Below are 18,041 nucleotides of genomic sequence, written 5' to 3'. Positions count from 1 at the left end.
AGATTGAAGAGGCAGACACACAAACCATTGAAAGATGGTGCCACATCCGGACAGAAGCACAGGGATTGCTGGGATGCAAAGCAATGCATCACAGGACACTGGGACAGGACCTAGGATGCTCCGTGACCCCCTCTGCCTTCCTACAACTCTTAGTGGCAGAAGAGGAGATGTTCTGTGGGATAGCTGCCCAGAGTGCACCACTCCAGATATCGCTGCAAGTGCTGCAAGTGTGAATATGCTATTGCGCAGGCAGCTGACAGTGTGAACACAAAACAGTGGTTTCCCTTCAGCACTCTCTGAGGGGCACTGTAATGGCTGGCGCTGTATCTGCTGTAGCACGGTAGGGTAAATGCTACATTGGCTGAAGGGGTGTTTCTATCACTGTGATAACCCATCTGTCTAAGGGGTGGTAGCCAGGTCAACAGAAGAATAGAACCACCACCCCTACTTGAGAGACAAGCTGCACTAGTTACAACACAGCTTTATGTTTCAGGTGACTTTACATTTCTAGTAATTTTATTTTTGTGATGTGATGCAATGGCTGGAATCTCTTCACTCCTCTCTGCTTGTCACTGCCCATCACTCAGCCCTCCCTGACTCACTAGGACTCTTCAGGAGAAGGGCCTTTGCTATCTTCCTGTTCCCCTTCCATACCTTCTCTGCCTAGCCATCAGTGAATCACTCAGCACCTCCCCCGCACCCAGATTGGCCAGTCAGCAGCACATTCAGGACAATCAACTCAATTCACACATCCTTAGGCAGCCAAACTCCAGACTAAGGGCCTTGACCCTGTTCCCACTGAAACCAATGGCAAAACCCCCACTGTCCTCAAAAGTGCAGGATTGGCTTTACATATGCTGCTGCCCCGAATGGGCTTTGAACCAGACCTTCAGAAACAGCTGCATGTTTACGTCTCATTCACTTTTATTCTTTCCCTAACAAGCTCGATCCTGCCAGGTGTTGGGTGCCACGGACGGAGGGGAGCAACATGGTGCAGGATTAGGCCCTAAACCAATATTCAGCTGCTGAACAGCCACTGAGGTCAGCTCACAACGCTGCTGCGCTCAGCTCTGTCAGTCTAAACTGAGTTCTAAACAGCATGCGACAGTTCTGAGATGTCCCAGTGGCTGTTCCACGCAGGGAACTCACACCATGGCTGGTTCCATTTTGCTGAGTGGCAGGAAGGTAGCAAATGATAATGTTACAAAACCCCTGACCATCCAGGATTTCAACATTGTCACTATGCTGGCCACTGGACACTTAGTATGACGGCAGGGATAGAATCCAAGGCCTCCTGGTTCAAAGAGCACAAGCAGTTTAGGCCCAGATCCTCAAAGGTATATAGGCACAATGGGAGTTAGGCACCTGACTCGAAGATCTGGGCCCTAGGCTAAAGGAGAACTTCTGCTTGCGTAGCAGAATAGCACTGTGTGTCGGTGGTCTTGTATCTTGGTAGATGAGGTTATGATGATCCATGTGTGTAGCCTGTACCTTAGCAATCAAAACATACTTCTTCCTTTGGGCTGCTTTGCACTGGAGAGTTACATTGGCAGAGCTACATCTCTCAGGTGTGTGAAAAATCTACACCCCTGCGAGATACAATTAAACCGATCTAACCATGGTACAGACAGTACTAGGTCAATGGAAGAATTCTTCCATCAATATCTTGGGGAGGTGGGTTAACTACACCAATGAGACACAGACACACACACATACATACCCCATCTCTGTAGTAAGTGTCTACACTGAGATGCTTCCGCAACACAGCTGCAGTGCTGTAGTGGGGCTGCTGTAGCACTTTAAGTGTAGACATAGCCTTAATCTGATTGATTGATCTTTTCACCTTTGGGTCTCTATTTATTTTTTTATTAAGCTACCATGAGAGAATGCCCATCCAATACTCTGGGGGCCCTCGACAATCTTTTAAAAATATTGCAATATGTAAATAGACTCATCATTTACTCAAGTAACAAATCAAATAACCCAGGGACAGCATAACTAGAATGAATCAGCCCCTCCACGCCATCCCCATCAGAGCGCAATGCCAAAGCTCGCCAGCACTACCCACCTTCTTCTGGGCCAGAGACAGAATGTGGGCATTGCAGGCCCCCTGATGGCTGTCACAGACCTCTGGTAGAAGTGAGATCCAAAGGTCTCATATCCACATTCCATTCCATAATCCTGTCAAACATCCATGACTAACAAGTGCCTACTCTTGACTTTTTACAAAAAGAAAATCATCCCTGCCCCAACTTTGCTAATGACTCCCTGCCATTGGTCTTTCTTTTTAAAAAATCCTTTAATTTTAATGCAATCTTAGTGTTACACATAGAGATTCTGATTTTCCATGTTAACGCATAAAAAGTCACAAAGCTAATCTGAATGCCAGGATTTTACTGTTCAGTTAAAGAAAAAGGTCTGTTTATATAGAGAGATTTTACTCAACTTTTATTGCAAGTTTCTGTTCTTGAATTTGTTGTTGAGAAGTTAGGCCTTGCTCCACCCAGCTCCTTAGTGACATCAAAAGAGTTGCATGGATTCCCTTGCAGGATTGGGGCCTCAATAGGTCTAGAGGTGAAGAAAGCTGCCTAATGCAGTTTTGCTTCTGTCAGCTTCTCTTGCTTTAAATGTCTTGCTGCTGCAAACAGTTACGCAGATACTTTATTTTAAGCACATGTGTAATTGTGTTGAAGTCGATGGGACTGCTGCAGTGCTTAATATGAAGCATGTGCATTACTGAATCGAGGCCTAAAGGAGACCGCATCCTCCCAACCGAGAAGTGATGGGAGGAAAATACGCGCTGAAAAGTTTGGAGCATGCTTTGGGAAGAAATGTTTTCCATTAAAAACAACTCTATATCTACAGCTTGAAAATTGCCCAAGATTTGCCTAGACTAAGCACCAAAAACACAGGGTAGGTATTATTGTAACATTGTGAGCTCCTCCTCCCAAGCTAGTTTACATGGGTTCTCTTCAGTGCAGTTAGTCCGGATTCGCAGGCGCCCGCTAACAATCAGACCTCGTGTGTTTACACTGCTGCTCTGCAGGGTTTTATCTGTATAATACTCTGACCGGAGACTTGGGCAGTAGCAGTTACACGAGTGGGCTCCTGGGTTGCTCTCCGACAGGCTAGAGGCTGCAACTTGCCCTCTGCATTCTCCAGAGAGAGGGGAGGAGGAGATTCTCTGCCGTGTACCACCCACCCTTCCTCCCCTCCCCCACATTTCAGATCTCATGGGGGTGGGGGGTGGCGGTGAACTGCCTGCGGTTGCTTTGCTGCCCCTAAAACTGTGCGCCCAAGAGCGTGAACCAGCCCTGGAAAGGGGGGATCTGGCGTCAAGCCCCAGAGGTGATTTCCAGCCGGAGCTGTCAGGCAGCGTGTCAGGTATTAAAGACCCATCCAACAGCCCCAGACCCCTCCTCTTTAAAAGCCTCCGCAGGCTACACAAAGGGAGAGGGGGGCAGCTCTCCTGGAGCCAGGAGCGCCCATCAGCTGCGCGGACTGGACTCCCTTCCTGCCCAGAGCTGGACTGAACCCGGGAGGGGACATGAAACCGACGAGGAAAAGTAAGTCTGGGAAGTTTGGGAACTGCTTGTCTCTTGGGCAAACTTTGTGGCTGGCGAAGCGTGGCTTGCCCATCAGGATCCCACGTACTGGACGAGGGGGGCAGCGCCCCCTCTCCATCCTCGTGGCTTGGAGGAAGCCGCCAAACTCTGCAGAAACTCCTGGATCACCCTGAAAAGAAAAGGCACCGGGGGAAGAGGAGGAAAAAAATACCTTCAAAGCACTGAACTATGGAGAGCTGGGCGGGGGGGGGAATCTTTTGTTTGATCACACTTCTTGCAACATTTCAGGAGGACCAGCAAACCCGACCGCGTGCCGCCCCCTGCCTTGCTTCCCTCTGAATGAATGATCCTCTTGCACAGCACCCCCTACCCCCCCCCCAGGAAAAAAACAACAGAGTCTTTTTTCCTCTTCGCTGATTTTTACCCCCTCTGGATCTCCAAATCTCTCGCCCCAGACCCGTCTTAACTGAGCAATCCATGTTTGCGGGGAATTTTTGTTGTTTGCTGAGCTTGTAAAGTGACAGCTGGGGGTGGGGTGGGGGTGTGGTGGAGGTTAGGTGGGGGGTGGGGGTAACCGCGCAAGTTCCTGTTTCTTTTGGAACAAAGAGAACTCTGTCTAGGCATCTGTCACTCCGGGAGAGAGACAGAGAAACTTTCTCTGTTTCTCTGCCTCGCCCTCCGAGCTCTGCTCCCCTCTGGGCGTGACTTTTTTTGTTTGGGGGGAGAGATCCCCTTTTTTCACCCCGGGAGGGGTGCAGCTGGACCCGGCGAAGCCCCTCCCCATGCCATGGAAGGGCCGAGGAGAAAGAGAAGGAGGTCTGGGGGTAAGATCGCAGATGTAACAGGCAGAAAACATGGAGTCCCAGTTTGTTTTGTGTGTGTGAGAGAGGCAGGGATTTAAAGAAAGGGGGAATTCCCCCCCCCTCGCACCGGGATTCAACCCGCAACTTTCCAAACTATCAAGCCCCCTCCCCACACTCAGATCTGGGGGGTCGTTTATAAACTCAGGTTTTGAAAAAAAAGGGAGAGGGGGTTGATTTTGCTTTGAATGATTTTTTTTGTCTCTTACCAAGACGGGGAACTTTACTTGGGACACGTGATTTCTCCTTTTTGTGCGTCTCTCTCTTTTGAATCCAAGAGAAGTTGGGGGGGGGGGGAAGAGGGTGTCTGAAGGCTCTCGTTGGTTGGGAGCTGCCCGAGCTGGTGGATCCACTCGAACTCCCTTTGTGCTGGGACGCGGCCCCTAGCCGCTGGCTGGAGAAGATATTGAACTTTTGGAAACCCGGCTTGGCAGAGTGTTTGGAGTTTTGCATGGAAGGGGTGGGGAAAACTTTGATCAGACCAAGGTGTTTTAAATCTGCTGATGATATTAACCCCCCCCGGGTGTGTTGGATTTCTCCTTGGGCTGGGTCGTACTTCCCCTGGGCAGCTGGTGGTGGGGGTAGCTCAGGGCCACAGGGAAACAGCAGCACCTCCTCCATCCCTGCTCAGTTACAGAGTGCCTTGAAGCGGAGCACAACAGAGCGCCTCTCTGTCTCTCACGTAGCCAGCAGCTCCTCCTGATCCCTGGGCCACTCAGGGCTGCATGCGGGAGCCGGACAAGGATCCATTTGCTTTTTTAATTAGGGAGACAGCTTTGCCATTTTCTCCTCTTGAAGGGAGGAAGGCGCTTGCATTTCAATGGACTTGAATCTGCTTTGTTGTGTGTGTGCGTGCGTGCTGGGGAGCAGACACAAGCGCCGAGGTTTTGAATGCCGTCTTCAGACCAACTCTGCCACATGGCCGGGAAGGGTAATGAACTAACTGCAGGAACTTAGGCGAATTTGAATTTTGCCCATTGGGTTGTGGTGGGGCTTGTGTATCAATTAATGAAGATGTCTGCAGCTGCATGGGGGAGGGGGAAGGGAGAGTAGTAAAATGAGCTTGGAGACTTTTGTGTGTGTAAAGTAAACCAAGAAATAACTTTGCGTGTTCTCATGTCTGCGCTCTGCAGAGGACTAACGCGTTCAGGGGGTGACGCTGGGCTTCTGTAAACACTTTGCAGGGTAGGCAGAGAGGTTTAGATAATCAAAATCTTTCCTCAAATTATATGCAAGATCAAAGGGTATTTCTTCTAACTGCTGTCACAACTTTGAATGGTAAGGCTGACTAACACGAGTTTGGTGCATTCCTTGGAGTCCGGACACTCATCATGCATGGTTGACTTTGTGTTGTTTTCTTAAAGTGGCCAGTGCTGGGCCCCGGTCCTGCAAAAGTTTACAGGTGTGCTTAACCCCACACACTGAGTTGTCCCAGGGGAATGGGAATGTTAGGCCCATGCTTGCCTTTAAGCATGTGAAATCTGCAGGATCAGGGCCTTGGGGCTAAAGTTAGGCATCTGAACAAATAGCCTGTTGCTCAGAGGTACAGAGCACCCTTCAGCTTGTTTATTCACATTTAACTCTTTATAGGCCAAAATGTGAAACAGGTTACCAAGGGAAGGGGGAATACAAGGCAATTAACCCCTCTGAGAAGGAGATGGATGGGGTCTGCATAGGACTAGGATGAACATGATGGTTTCATCTTGATCTTTGAGCCACTCATGCGGCTGGGATCCTGCCCAAAACAGGGCTCAGCTGAGGGGCTACTTGTTAATTTAACCCCTTTGCATCAGGCCAGTCACAAAATAGAATGCGGTGTAACCTGTGCATTGTTTTGTTTTCACTTCAGTAAGTTTTAACCAGGAGCGGTCTGCAGGCAGCTCCACCATGTCAGACAGCGACCTCGGAGAAGATGATGGCACTGCCTCTCTGGACCTGTTGCAGTCGAACAAGAGGAAAAGAAGGGGGAATCTCCCGAAGGAATCGGTGAAGATCCTCCGAGACTGGCTCTATGAGCATAGGTTCAATGCATATCCATCTGAGCAAGAGAAACTCAGTCTGTCTGGCCAGACCAACCTCTCTGTGCTGCAGGTAAGAACTTCTCTCAGCCTTTCCTGTCCCCCCAAGAGGATGTATTTCTGGTGACCGGAGGGGTTTAAGTTGAATGCATGGCACAGGGGAGTTGGGACCTGACCCTGCCTAATAATATTTGGTAGAAAACTGCTTTGCATTTGTATTGTGCAAGGAGAAGTCATTTGAAGATCTCCAAGAGCACTGCTGACTGTAATGCTTTAAACATGGCACCACTCCTGTGAGACAGGTTGTAGGTATTAGGGGGCCCATTTTACAGAGGTAAACTGAGGCAGAGAGGTTAAGCAGCAAAGCTATTTTTACATGTACAGCACTTTTCCTCCTGAAAGACCCCAGAGTGCTTCATAACCCCAACATCTGCAGCCCAGTTCTGGGGCAGTGGAGTGCAACCACAATGCAAAACTAAGGGGGGTGGGGTTGGCCTTTTGGACTGGATGTAAGCCCTACTCTTACAAAAATTACCTTGAGCTCTTTATTCCTATTTGTTTATAAGTCTTTCTAGTCAGTGCTACTGGATCATTGCTCTCATGAGTGCTAAGTGAAAGGGCAGATACTGCTACCTGTACTCCTATCAAATAGTGCCTTTGAAAAATCAGTGGGTTTGCTAGAAGAGACAGATGAAATGTGATTAGACTTTAAGGTGGGGGACAGGTGAAATGTGATTAGACTCTAGTTGTTGCAGCTGCAGCATGGCTGAAGTGTTATGCAGTGACACCCTCTCACACCTGGTCTGAATCTGAACCCACTCCATTAGAAGAGGATGCAGCGCAGCTGGGGAGTTACTGTGGGCAGAGTGCTACTCCAGAGACTCAGATATCAGAATGAGTGTGATGGTTTCATCCCAGTAACCTAGTCTGAGGAAACTGGCATGGAGAGCAGCAGCATCCCAGAGCAATTCTCTGTCCATCTGTGCATGGCTGGAAGATTACGATGCCTCCCTTTGACTGTGGGCTGTGTCATGGGGACCCATGTCTTGGTCATCCCTGCAAGGTCACTGCAAAGTGATCCATGTGAGGCACATCTGAAGGCAAATGTTGGCTAGTGCAGGAGGAGGCTGGGGCATTAATGCCTGTTCTGCACTCAGCATTGATTTCTTAGTCATTTTGGGGTGCAGTTCAAGGTGCTGTTTGACTGGGTCACTCTCAGTTCCCTGTCTCCCTCTGTGATATGGTGGCAATTGAGATCAGCTAAGGCATGCCAGCTACCAGCCCCCACACTTAGATAATCCAACAGAGCTAAAGCCCATTGCTGGGTGATATTTAAGCACATTGAGGGCTGACATGTCTCTCTTGCCCCACACGCCCTCCTTTTCTTGCTGCGGAACTCCAGCTCGGGCATGTCCCAGCATCGTGAGTATTCTCCGGACTGTGCCACTCTGTGAGACTTTCTTCTTCGTGCCCCCTGGAAGGCTTGATTTGTGCATTCTGTGGCAAACCATAGCAGAGGGGGCATTCTGCAGGGTGAGTTTGAGTGCTGTTAGGTTGTAGGATGTGCCCACTCCAGCCCTGTTGGTTTGGGGACTCTAGAGATGTCCTGACAGCATCCAGATCAGCAGGGTCTGGGTGGTGAGGGGCTCTGGGAAGGGTGATGTGTGAAGCTGCCTATCCCCATCTAATCATTCTGGGGAACACCATGTGGCCCTGTTCTGCATGTTCTTTTGGGCTCTTTATATTTGGGATGTGTTCTGGGGCCACCCACCTCTATGCATAAGTGCGACAGAGCAGCACAGGGACTTGCATTTCCATAGCTAATCTCCAAACACAGATTGCAAAGCATTTAAAAACATAGCCTTATGTTGGGATTCCTTCATCTACCACTGAAATGCCGCCGCCTCTGAGGTGGAATATGACAGCCCTCTAACAGAGGAGAGCAATGCTGCATAACCTGTAGGACAAAGAGAGAAGAAACCAAAGGATGGTGATGAGTGTTTATTCCTTGTAATGTGGACAGAGTGCAGGTCCCCCACGAGGAATCTGTCTGGGATGCTGCCTTCAATATTCCAACTCTGTTGAAAAGTGCTGGGGATCTTTAATGACAGCAGGTGATGATTAACTGACTTTTTTTTTTTGCATAGCATTTTAAAGATGGCATCTCCAGTAGCACAGGGCTCCTGGTGCTGGCTTAGAGGAAAAATGTCACCTGCCCAATATTCCCTACTCTGTCTGTAGTGCTGTGGTTTTCCTTCAGTGGCTCCCAGCTACTTGCTGATCAGGCCTGACCCTGCTTAAGTGGGAGATCAGAAGCCAAGATTATGCTGTTATGCTGTCTTGCTGCTGTCCCTATAAAGACTCAGCATTTGTTTTCTGTCTCACTTATAACTTGCTGGTGAACAGAACCTAGAAGTTCAAGGTTCTCAAGTCTTAAAGGTGATTTTATTATTTATTTAAAAACTGAAAGGCCAGATTTTTTTCAGATAAACTGCCATTGTGACAGATTTTTGTTACCAATCTGCTTACTCCGGTTATCGCCTAATTTCAGGGCACAATCATGTGCCTGGATGTCCTAACTGTACATTTGGATGTGCCCAATGACCTGCCTTGTGCAGAAGCTGCATATACAATGATCACAAGTGCATGCACAACACTTGGGCAATCTGGCCATGTATTTTGTTACAGCTGACTGACCCGTCTTGCAGCAAGGCAGACATACACCCAGCATGTGTCTCTAAACTTCTCTTCCCTTTCATTTTTGGGAACCCTGCAGCTGCTCCAATGACGCTAGAGAGCCCATGGAGCTGGCTCAGGGGTGCTTGGATCAGTGGCTCTCATTTTCTCATACAGATGAAGTTGATGATAAGTTTGGCATGTAGGAATAATACAACAAAGGGTATCAAATAGTGCATAAGTGCCCCAAAGCAGTGCCTTGTGTACTAACAGAGTCAGTGGAAGTGACAATTTGTTTCCCCCACCCCCACAGGTTTGTTCCATGGTGGGGGGCGGGGGAGCTCTGAAATAGCCCCCATCACATTGTGGTGTGATGGTGTTAAGGTCACAGTAAAATTGCCCCCCATGGGGAAAGCAGATTGGTAACAAAAATCTGTCACAATGGCAGTGACTCAAGGTGTGGGGAGGATCTGAGCAAATCTCTCTGACTGCAAAGAGAAAACAAGATGTACTGAGCCCTGACTGCACCCCGGAGGTGGCACTGGAGGTTCAGGCTTGACATGTTCCATTTGAACTGCTGCCAGTCGCCCAGGCTCTTAGAGTCTCTTAAAAATCAGGGTTAAGTACCAGCCACCACCCAGTCCAGCGCATGTGATTATATATTTCTGTCCACCATCTCTCAGAGCCGGGGCTAGTGGCTGGCAGACAAGAAATGTGAGAGCAGCAGTGGTTGGTCTCCAGGGAAACCAGGAAGCCATGTATCTCTTAACTTTTTGCAAAGTAGATAAGACTGTTGTGCCTGGTCCCAGGAAACCTGCAGATTCAACAAAAGCTTTGTTGCCTGTGAGTTTGAAATTGACTTAACACCTCCCACCAGCTCCTTCCTTACCCATCCCCCAAACAAACAAAAAAATCTAGAGGAACCCAACAGGCCTACTCTGTAGAAGTGTGTACACACACACACTCCATCCATAATGGGGCCTGATTCTGAAAGGTGCTGAGCTCCTGTAACTTCCAGGGACTTCAGTGGGAGCTGTTGCTTTTGGCTCATCTCGGGCAGGTAGTATGAAGTGCTGAAACAGTCCGTGATTGCCAAGCTCCCACCTCTCTGTGTGCTGTAATGGTGAACAGCAGAAGAATAGGCGCTAGGGAAAACATTGGCCTTAATTAAAAATAAGCTGGGGGTTTCCTTTAAAGGGGAACAGGGTAGGTAAGGTTGGGCCCCTGTGTTAGCTAATTAGTTACAAAACCTGCTGGATACTAATGCTCCCTTGAAGTGTGTTTTGCCTAATCCAGGGGTCGGCAACCTTTCAGAAGTGCTGTGCCGAGTCTTCATTTATTCACTCTAATTTAAGGTTTCGTGTGCCGGTAATACATTTTAATGTTTTTTAGAAGCTCTCTCTACCAGTCTATATAACTATGCTAGTGTTTTATTGTAAAATAAACAGGGTTTTCAAAATATTTAAGAAGCTTCATTTAAAATTATATTAAAATGTTGATCTTATGCCGCTGGCCCACTGCTGGTCTGGAGTTCCATTCACCTAGGCTAGCAGTGGGCTGAGTGGGGCCTGCAGCCGGGACCCCAGCTGGGAAGGGTCTGGCAGCCAGAACCCCAAGCAGGCTGAGCAGCTCAGCCCACTGCCGCTCAGGGGTTCAGCCGGGATCCCAGCTGCTGGACCCGCTCAGCCCGCTGCCAGTCTGGGGTCCCGGCCCTGCCCACGTACAGTGGGTACCTACCTTCTCCCTGGTTCTGGCCCATTCTTTTCCTCTATCTGCACTGAGCTGAGGGTGGGAGTGGACCGAGCACAGGGCTAGGGGTGAAGGGTCTGGCCAGGAGCTAGAATGGGGGAGGGGTCTCAGGGTTGGGACAGGAGGTTTGGGTGTGGGGGCACTTACCTGGTCAGCTCCCATTTGGTGTGAGGGGTGCAGGAGCTCCCGTTTGGTGCTAAGGGTAGGGGTGGGGATGTGCGGGGTGCATGAGATGTGGGGAGGCTGGGTATGTGGGGGGTGCAAGAGTCAGGGCAGAGGGCTGGGGGCATGTGAGGGGGGTGCATGGTGTCAGGGTAGGGGTGGACTGGTACGTTGGCGGGGTCCAGAGTTACAGGGTGGGTCATGGCGAGGAGTGAAGGAGTCAGAGGGCTGGGTGGTACCGGCTCAGGGCAGGGGCCTGGGGTATGTGGGCTGCAGGACTCAGGGCAGAGGCTGTGTGGGGGGAGGGGACTGGTGACTGCCCCCCTGACCTCCACCCCCCCACTGTTGTGTCCCAACTGCCCCCTCTTGGACCCCACCCCCTATCTAAGCCTCCTTGTCCTGGATGTGTCCCCCTAGGACCCTACTCCCACGTGTCTTCCTGACTGCCCCAACCCTTATCCACACCCCCGCACCCAGACAGAAACCCCCTGGACTCCCATGCCTCATCCAATCGCTCCTCACCCCCTGACAGGACCCCAGAAATCTGGACCCATACCACGCCCCCTGCTCCCTCCTGCCCCAACCCCTCTCCACACACCCTACCTCTTGACAGCACCCCCCAACTCCCGACTATCCCAACCCCCCGCTCCTTGTCCCATGACCACCTCCTCCAGAGACCCCCCCCACCCTAACTGCCCCCCAGGACCCCTTGCTCCCTGTCCCCTGACTGCCCTGCCTCTATCCACCGCTTCACTCCCTAACAGACCCCGGACTCCATGTCCCATCCACCCCCCACCCCCCCCGGCTCCCTGACTGCTGCCTCCAGAGACCCCCATCCCTAACCCACCCCCAGAGATCCTCCCACCCTGCTCCCGTTCCCTGACTGCCCCCAACCCTTATCCAACTCCCCCAGCCCTGATCCCTTACCAAGAAGTCCCTGCTCATCCGGAGTTTTGTTTGCTGCTGCACGCGCAGCACGCCCCGCCCCTCAGAGCGCTGCGTGCGTGGCGGCAGGGCTCTGGATCAGCGGGGAGCAGTTTTCCCTTCCCACAGAGCAAACGCTGCCTGTGGACGCGTCACGCCCCCCCAGGCTGCATGCGGCAGCAGGGCTCTGGGGGAAGGAGGGGAGGGGCCAGCCAGCTTGCTGCGCTCGGCTGTGCTAAAGGTCGGGAGCGCGGACCCTGCAGCTTGTCGCATGGGCAGGATTTTAATGGCACACTGGAGTCCCGGCAGGCTCCAGCGTTGCCATCGGTTGCCAACCCCTGGTCTAATCCAAGCCATGCTGTATGGTGTGTATCCAGGCACACAGCAATCTTGTGTTTAAACACACAGAGCAGCTGACTAGAAACAGAACATAGCCACTCTAATTACCTTGTTAAGGCCAGATCCTCAGCTGTGTGATCGCAGAAGCCCCCACTGATCAGCAAGAGCGTTGGGTTAGATTTACATCAGCTGAGGATCTGGCCCTAATTTGTTACCTGCAATTATCCTGGTAAAGCAGAGAGAAATTTCACCTCTTAGTGACATGTATAAAGGAAAACAAGATGAATGGTACAAAGTCAATAGGTTTTTTTAAAGGCTTTTTCTGTTGAATACTCTACATCATTGCTCATAGCCTTTAAGAAGTGTGGGTGTTAAATGACGGGTCCCAGTCCTGCTATGACTTAAGTGGGAGCAGGGGATAGGATGAGGCTTATGACTTTTCTGACAGTGCCCCTTTAAGAAAATCAAACGAATCTAGAAACACTGTCTGATCCTTGAAGTCTTCCATGTGTAGAACTTCAGAGAGAAGCTTGCAAGATTAGGGCCTGTGGAACATGAAATAGTGACTTTTGTAAGGGTGTCAGATACAAACTCTTGTCTGAAAGTCCTCCCCCAAAAAAACCTACAGAGCTCTTGATGATAATGATGCAAGTTGCAGTAACTTTTCTGCCCTTAGGGAGAATATTTTTGCACAGCTGTTGATTTGGAAGAGATCAGTCACTTTGTCTGCTTTATACTCTTCTAATTGCTTTCTGTGTAGAACACAGTGATTTTCATCTAGCTTTTTATTGTTTTAGATCTTGATATACATTCAAATTGAATAAATGGCAGCTGCATTTTCAAGAGGCTTGCAGACATCTACCCACAGAGCCTTGCTCAGTTACTGCACGTATTTTTGAAGGCTCCTTTGAGAGTTTGACCATAATTCTGCTTGTTGGCAAAATAAATGGTGACATGTTAGTACAACTTTTATAGTGCACTGCAGTATTAGTTAGATCGGGGTGGAAAGGGCTATCTTTCTGTAAAGAAATGGAAACTCTTAATAGCAAACAAATCTTTATTACTTCTCCTTAGCTGTAGCGTTGGTGTGCACTTCACCCCAGAGATGGCCATATTTCAGTGGGGTATGTGTGAGAGGGATGATTCCTAAGTATATACACTTTGAGAAGTGTGCTGGGATGAAATGTGTTGTATAAATATAAGTTTTATGAGTAAATTGGGTTTGTTTTGAAGAACTCTGATCTATTTAAATCTTCCCAACTATGGGAAATGTGGGCAGGGGGCAGACTGTAGACACTGAGATTGAAAGTTAAAGCTTTATAACTGTTAAAAGCCACATTGTCAACATTGTATTAGCAGGCGAGTCTTGGATTGTGATTGCCCTAACAGCAGTCATGTGGAGGAGTGTCTCTTCCATGCCTGAGTGTTGCTGACCTGCGTCCATGCAAGCAAGAATGTTACACTAATTTGCCCATATTTGTTTAGCAAAGCCCTTGCATTACGTGAAGGAAGTCTGTCTCCGGATCAGGACTGTATGGGGCCCATTGAGCTAGAGTGAGTCTATGGCATGAGTTGGCCCTGTACAAAATGCTGCATCCTCTATTTCCAGTCCATCCTCCTGAGCAGATCTGGAGCAAGGAAAGCATGTTAGGAATCTTGGAAGACTCCCTTTCAGTTTTGCCCTGGGTTGGCTGGGCATTGTGTCAGAGCAGGAGACATCTGGTGTTTGGAGCCAAACTAGTTGGACCTTACTGCCCCCCTCCTCCTGCTTATTTTGAAGAGGGACATACAGGAGAACTTGTGCATTCTGATTCCTGCAGTGAGAATGGTTCAAATGACCATATTCTTACAGGTTTCAGAATGACATGGTTTGCTAAGGCCCAACTGGCATGGATGGCAAAGCTCTCATTGGCTTTGGGAGCAGGACTGGACCTTTGAGCCTCTCCCCACAGCAGCCCAGAGCTATGTTAGCTGCAGCCATCCTGAACCACCCTTTATTAGCAGGGCTCTAGCTTTGTCTGAGGCAGGGCTACAAGGGTTATAACGGTGACCTGAATCACTGCTGTAGAGTTACTGATGGGGGTTAGTCTGCAGCATGGCCTATATCAAAGTTTACTGTGAGCCAGAGTGTAATGTGGTCCTGGGGGGTGGAGGACACACCCTAAATCCCTGCCCCTGAGGCAGCAGAGTAACAGCACAAAGTAGCATAGCCTCCCCTCTGCCAGGCCAGCTGTGCATGGAGCCGGCCCATGCCCCAAAGTGGGCTGTGCTGGCCAGGAAACAGGTGAATTGGCTCCCCTGAGCAGCCTGGGCCCCCCTGGACCATCAGCAATGTGAAGGGAAGGAAGGCAGATGGCAGCAGCTCAGCCTGCCCTCCCTCAGGGTGGTGTTGAAGGGAAGCTTATGCCTCTCTGCTTGACTTGGAGCAAATGAAGGCTAAGGAGGTGTCATTGCTCAAGCCAGAGGGCAGCCACATCCCTGTCATGGCTGAGGATTCAGCTGTTCTCTTTCCCTCCACAAAGAGGCGTTCTTGATGTGCCTGACTCCATGGTGCCTTGGCCTCTCACCTGTGGGGCTCCACTGGCAGCTGATCTGACTGAGCTGTAATTTGTCTCCCCAGATCTGTAACTGGTTCATCAATGCCCGGCGGCGGCTCCTGCCTGACATGCTGCGCAAGGACGGCAAGGACCCCAACCAGTTCACTATCTCTCGCCGAGGGGGCAAGACTGCAGACATGGCCCTGCCACGTGGGGCCACCGCAGGCTCTGGGGTGCTGGTGATGCCTCCTGTGGCTCCCGCTATGGCTGCTGCTGCTGCCACCCCCAAGGTGCTGTCCATGTCTGTCTGCCCGCAGGTGATCTGCCACCCCATGCAGCCACTGGCCAGCAGCCTGACAGTGGTGAGCACCCATGGGGCTGAGCAGGAGAAGCAGCCCCCCTTCCCACGGATGGAGCTGGACCCCCACCCCAAGCCTCAGCTGAGCACAACAAGCAGCACCATGGCGCTGCTGGCCAGGACGGACGCGGCCAGCCCCACCAACGGACTCTTTAACACCCCACCCCCGACGCCGCCCGAGCTCTTCGGAGAGGACTTCAGCAGCTTCCAGCTGCTGGTGGAAGTGGCGCTGCAGAAGGCGGCCGAGCTGGAATCGCAACGGCAGAATGGGCAGCTGCCCCCGTTATGGCACACAGAGCCCCAGGCTGCCCCAGTCTCCAAATAACCTGCTCTGTGCCGGCTCCAGCTGGGTCTGCCCACTCTTCCTGTCTTCTAGGGCTCTGTCGGGTTTGGCGTCTGCCAGCTGAAGGTGGTTGTTTTTTTTTATTTTTTCTTGTTTTTTGTTTTACTATGTTTCTCGGCAGCGAAGATCCTCATCCCAGATGTTATACATCCTTCTCCAACCAGGAGGGGACCCAAGGAGCCTGACTGCATTCAGACCTCCGCAAGGCAGTCCTTGTGGACGGCAGCATCTTCATCTGGGGGGGGACACATGTTCGGAAGCTGTCAAGGATCCCTTGCACCTTGGATTCCACCCTGGGTTTCTTGTATCGTGCTGGAGACATCACCTCTCCTCAGGAGCCCAAAGGAGGTAGGCCTGGCTCCTTGGAAGGATCTTAGTGGCTGTTGTGAGGAGAGAGCTTTGTAGCTGTCTGACCTCTACTGGATGACGATTTTGCTGTGTAAATCTCTGAAAAACCTGCTGACTTTATGGGAGAAAAACAAATGAAGTGTCCAGCCAAAACTGCATCTAAAGGATAGTGAGACACCTTCTGGGTTTTGTACACCCGAGGAGGAAAAGACTTTCCCCTAAGCCTCTCTGGGCCACCTCTTTGTTTTGCCTTGTATATATTTTGTGAATGGAGAGTTTAGCCGCAGAGCCTTAAGCAGCCCTGGAGAGCTTGTGGAAAGGCAAAGATCAAACTAACTGGAAAACTTAAATCTGTGGCTTTTTTTTCCATTGAAAGAAACAAAAACCCCTAATGTTGTTGCCAGTAAAATCTCTGAGGTGCTGTTCAGCAATTTTATCTGCTGAAAAGATTTCTTGATTGACTTTTTTTTTCCTTTGGTAAATACTTCACCATTTCCCTGTTTCTCTTGCATTCCTGCTGAAGACGTGCACCTCATATCATGGAAGGGAGAGAGGAATGTACTGATGTCTTGGGAGGATACTGACCAAGAGCAGCAGAAAGGGCATTTCAGTGGGGGAGTTGGGAGCAGGGTTGGAGATTAATCTTGACTGTGAAATAACTTTTTTTTTTTTCTTCTTCTTTTATTAAATACCCTCCTTCCAGCAGAAGAGGGAATCTTTGTGGGCATGGACTGCCTGCTTCTTCTCTTGCTGTTTGTAACATTTTCAGCCTGCATGAAGCATTCCCTGGAAAGCAGAGTCTTGGTTAAGCTAGTGATGTGCTAACAGCAAACTGACTATGGAAACACATGCTGGCTGGAATCTTCAAACCCTTGCTTTCACCACGCTGAATGTAGTTCCTGCCACACTGGTGGAGCAATGGTGACCTCTCGTGGCCAGCTGGCTTATTGCACAGAGCAGGATCTCGCTAGCTTTGAGCCTGCAATCTCTCTGTGGCCACAACAAAAGCAAAACAAAAAACCTACATAGCCCTGTGAATAGTCGCAGTTGCCAATGAGAGTCTAGGGGGAGGGTGGCGTGGGCCACAAACTGCACGCAGAGCAGTTATGAATCCAAATAGCTGTGAGTTACAGGCCATGCACCTTTCATTTGAATTGTAACTCTTGGAGCCTGCAGAAATGGGAACAACGTGGGTTGAGTGAACATCCCCGTGTTTAATATTGCTGTTTCACTGTAAATGTAAGTTAAATAGCGATATATACATACCTCTATATCTGTCGTGAGAAACACTAATCCTAGGTTGTTAGCCTAATTATTATGTTGCATGAATAGTGATATTAATGTCAGCAGGATACGACTGGCATCCATGCCTGGTGCTCATGCAAATGGAAATTGTGGAGGGGGAGCAGTGCAGTGTGGGATTTGGGGCAGTGAAGGGAAAAGTGGTGGCTTATCAGGGAATTCCCCCCACCCATCTTTTTAAATAACCTTTTGCTTAGAGCAAAATGGGCTCATGAGAAGGAGCGATACAACTTGTAGCAGTTGGGAGAAATCCCTTCCCATGTCCTGTAGATGAGTCAAGAGATCTGATTTCCTGTTGCCCCGCACTGTGTGCAGTCCTTAACACCAGTGCACAGTAGGTATAAGATGTTCCCATACTGGTTTGATCAGTGTCTCTCTCACCCACTGACATCACACGGGGTGCAAGGCAGGGGAAGCACCCTATGTCCTGACAGATTCCTTTCCCAGGGGAGGTAATGCTGCAATGTACCAGGCAGCAGCCTAGCCTGGGGTTTCTATTCATAATGATGTTCCCTGCAGAACTGTGTTTTGGGGTGTGGGAGCGGGGGAGGGGGTTTTCTATTTTTTTGGGACAGGACAAGAATGATGGAGAGAGAGCCTAAATTGATCAGTCGTCTTCTCAATCTCCCACCCCTGCTTCCTGGTCCTATCTATTTCTGGGTGCGAACCTGGCTTTGCTCGCTACCTCCTGGCCATCCTAGAAGGGACAGGCCTAACCATTGGCTTCTTGGGGACTGGAGAGTTCTCACCTTGTTTTCCTTCCCCTTTGCCCCATTCTGGAGGATCAGAACTTCCTAGGATTGGGCTGAGAAGCATTGGGGCTGGTGTATATTAGGGAAAGGAGGGGGAGAACTGCAAT

The 18,041-nt window shown here is 50.1% G+C and overlaps 1 protein-coding gene across 2 annotated transcripts; it reads left to right on the top strand.

The window, feature by feature from the left end:
- Nucleotides 1-4,230: 4,230 nt before the first annotated feature.
- Nucleotides 4,231-17,343, top strand: TGIF2 (TGFB induced factor homeobox 2). 2 transcript variants are annotated; one of them, XM_075072457.1, is made up of 3 exons: nucleotides 4,231-4,404; nucleotides 6,293-6,517; nucleotides 14,915-17,343. In XM_075072457.1, the coding sequence occupies exons 1-3, from the start codon at nucleotides 4,354-4,356 to the stop codon at nucleotides 15,512-15,514; spliced, it is 876 nt and encodes a 291-aa protein (XP_074928558.1). In that variant the 5' UTR covers nucleotides 4,231-4,353; the 3' UTR covers nucleotides 15,515-17,343. The 2 variants fall into 2 exon arrangements, with proteins under 2 accessions (XP_074928558.1, XP_032625553.2); XM_032769662.2 differs by lacking the exon at nucleotides 4,231-4,404 and having other exon boundaries at nucleotides 6,287-6,517.
- Nucleotides 17,344-18,041: the final 698 nt, after the last annotated feature.

Source organism: Chelonoidis abingdonii, chromosome 14 (genome assembly GCF_003597395.2).
Source record: "Chelonoidis abingdonii isolate Lonesome George chromosome 14, CheloAbing_2.0, whole genome shotgun sequence".
NCBI lineage: Eukaryota > Metazoa > Chordata > Testudines > Testudinidae > Chelonoidis > Chelonoidis abingdonii.
The sequence above is the reverse complement of the archived record's forward strand: the minus strand, read 5'-3'. Positions and strand labels throughout refer to the sequence as shown.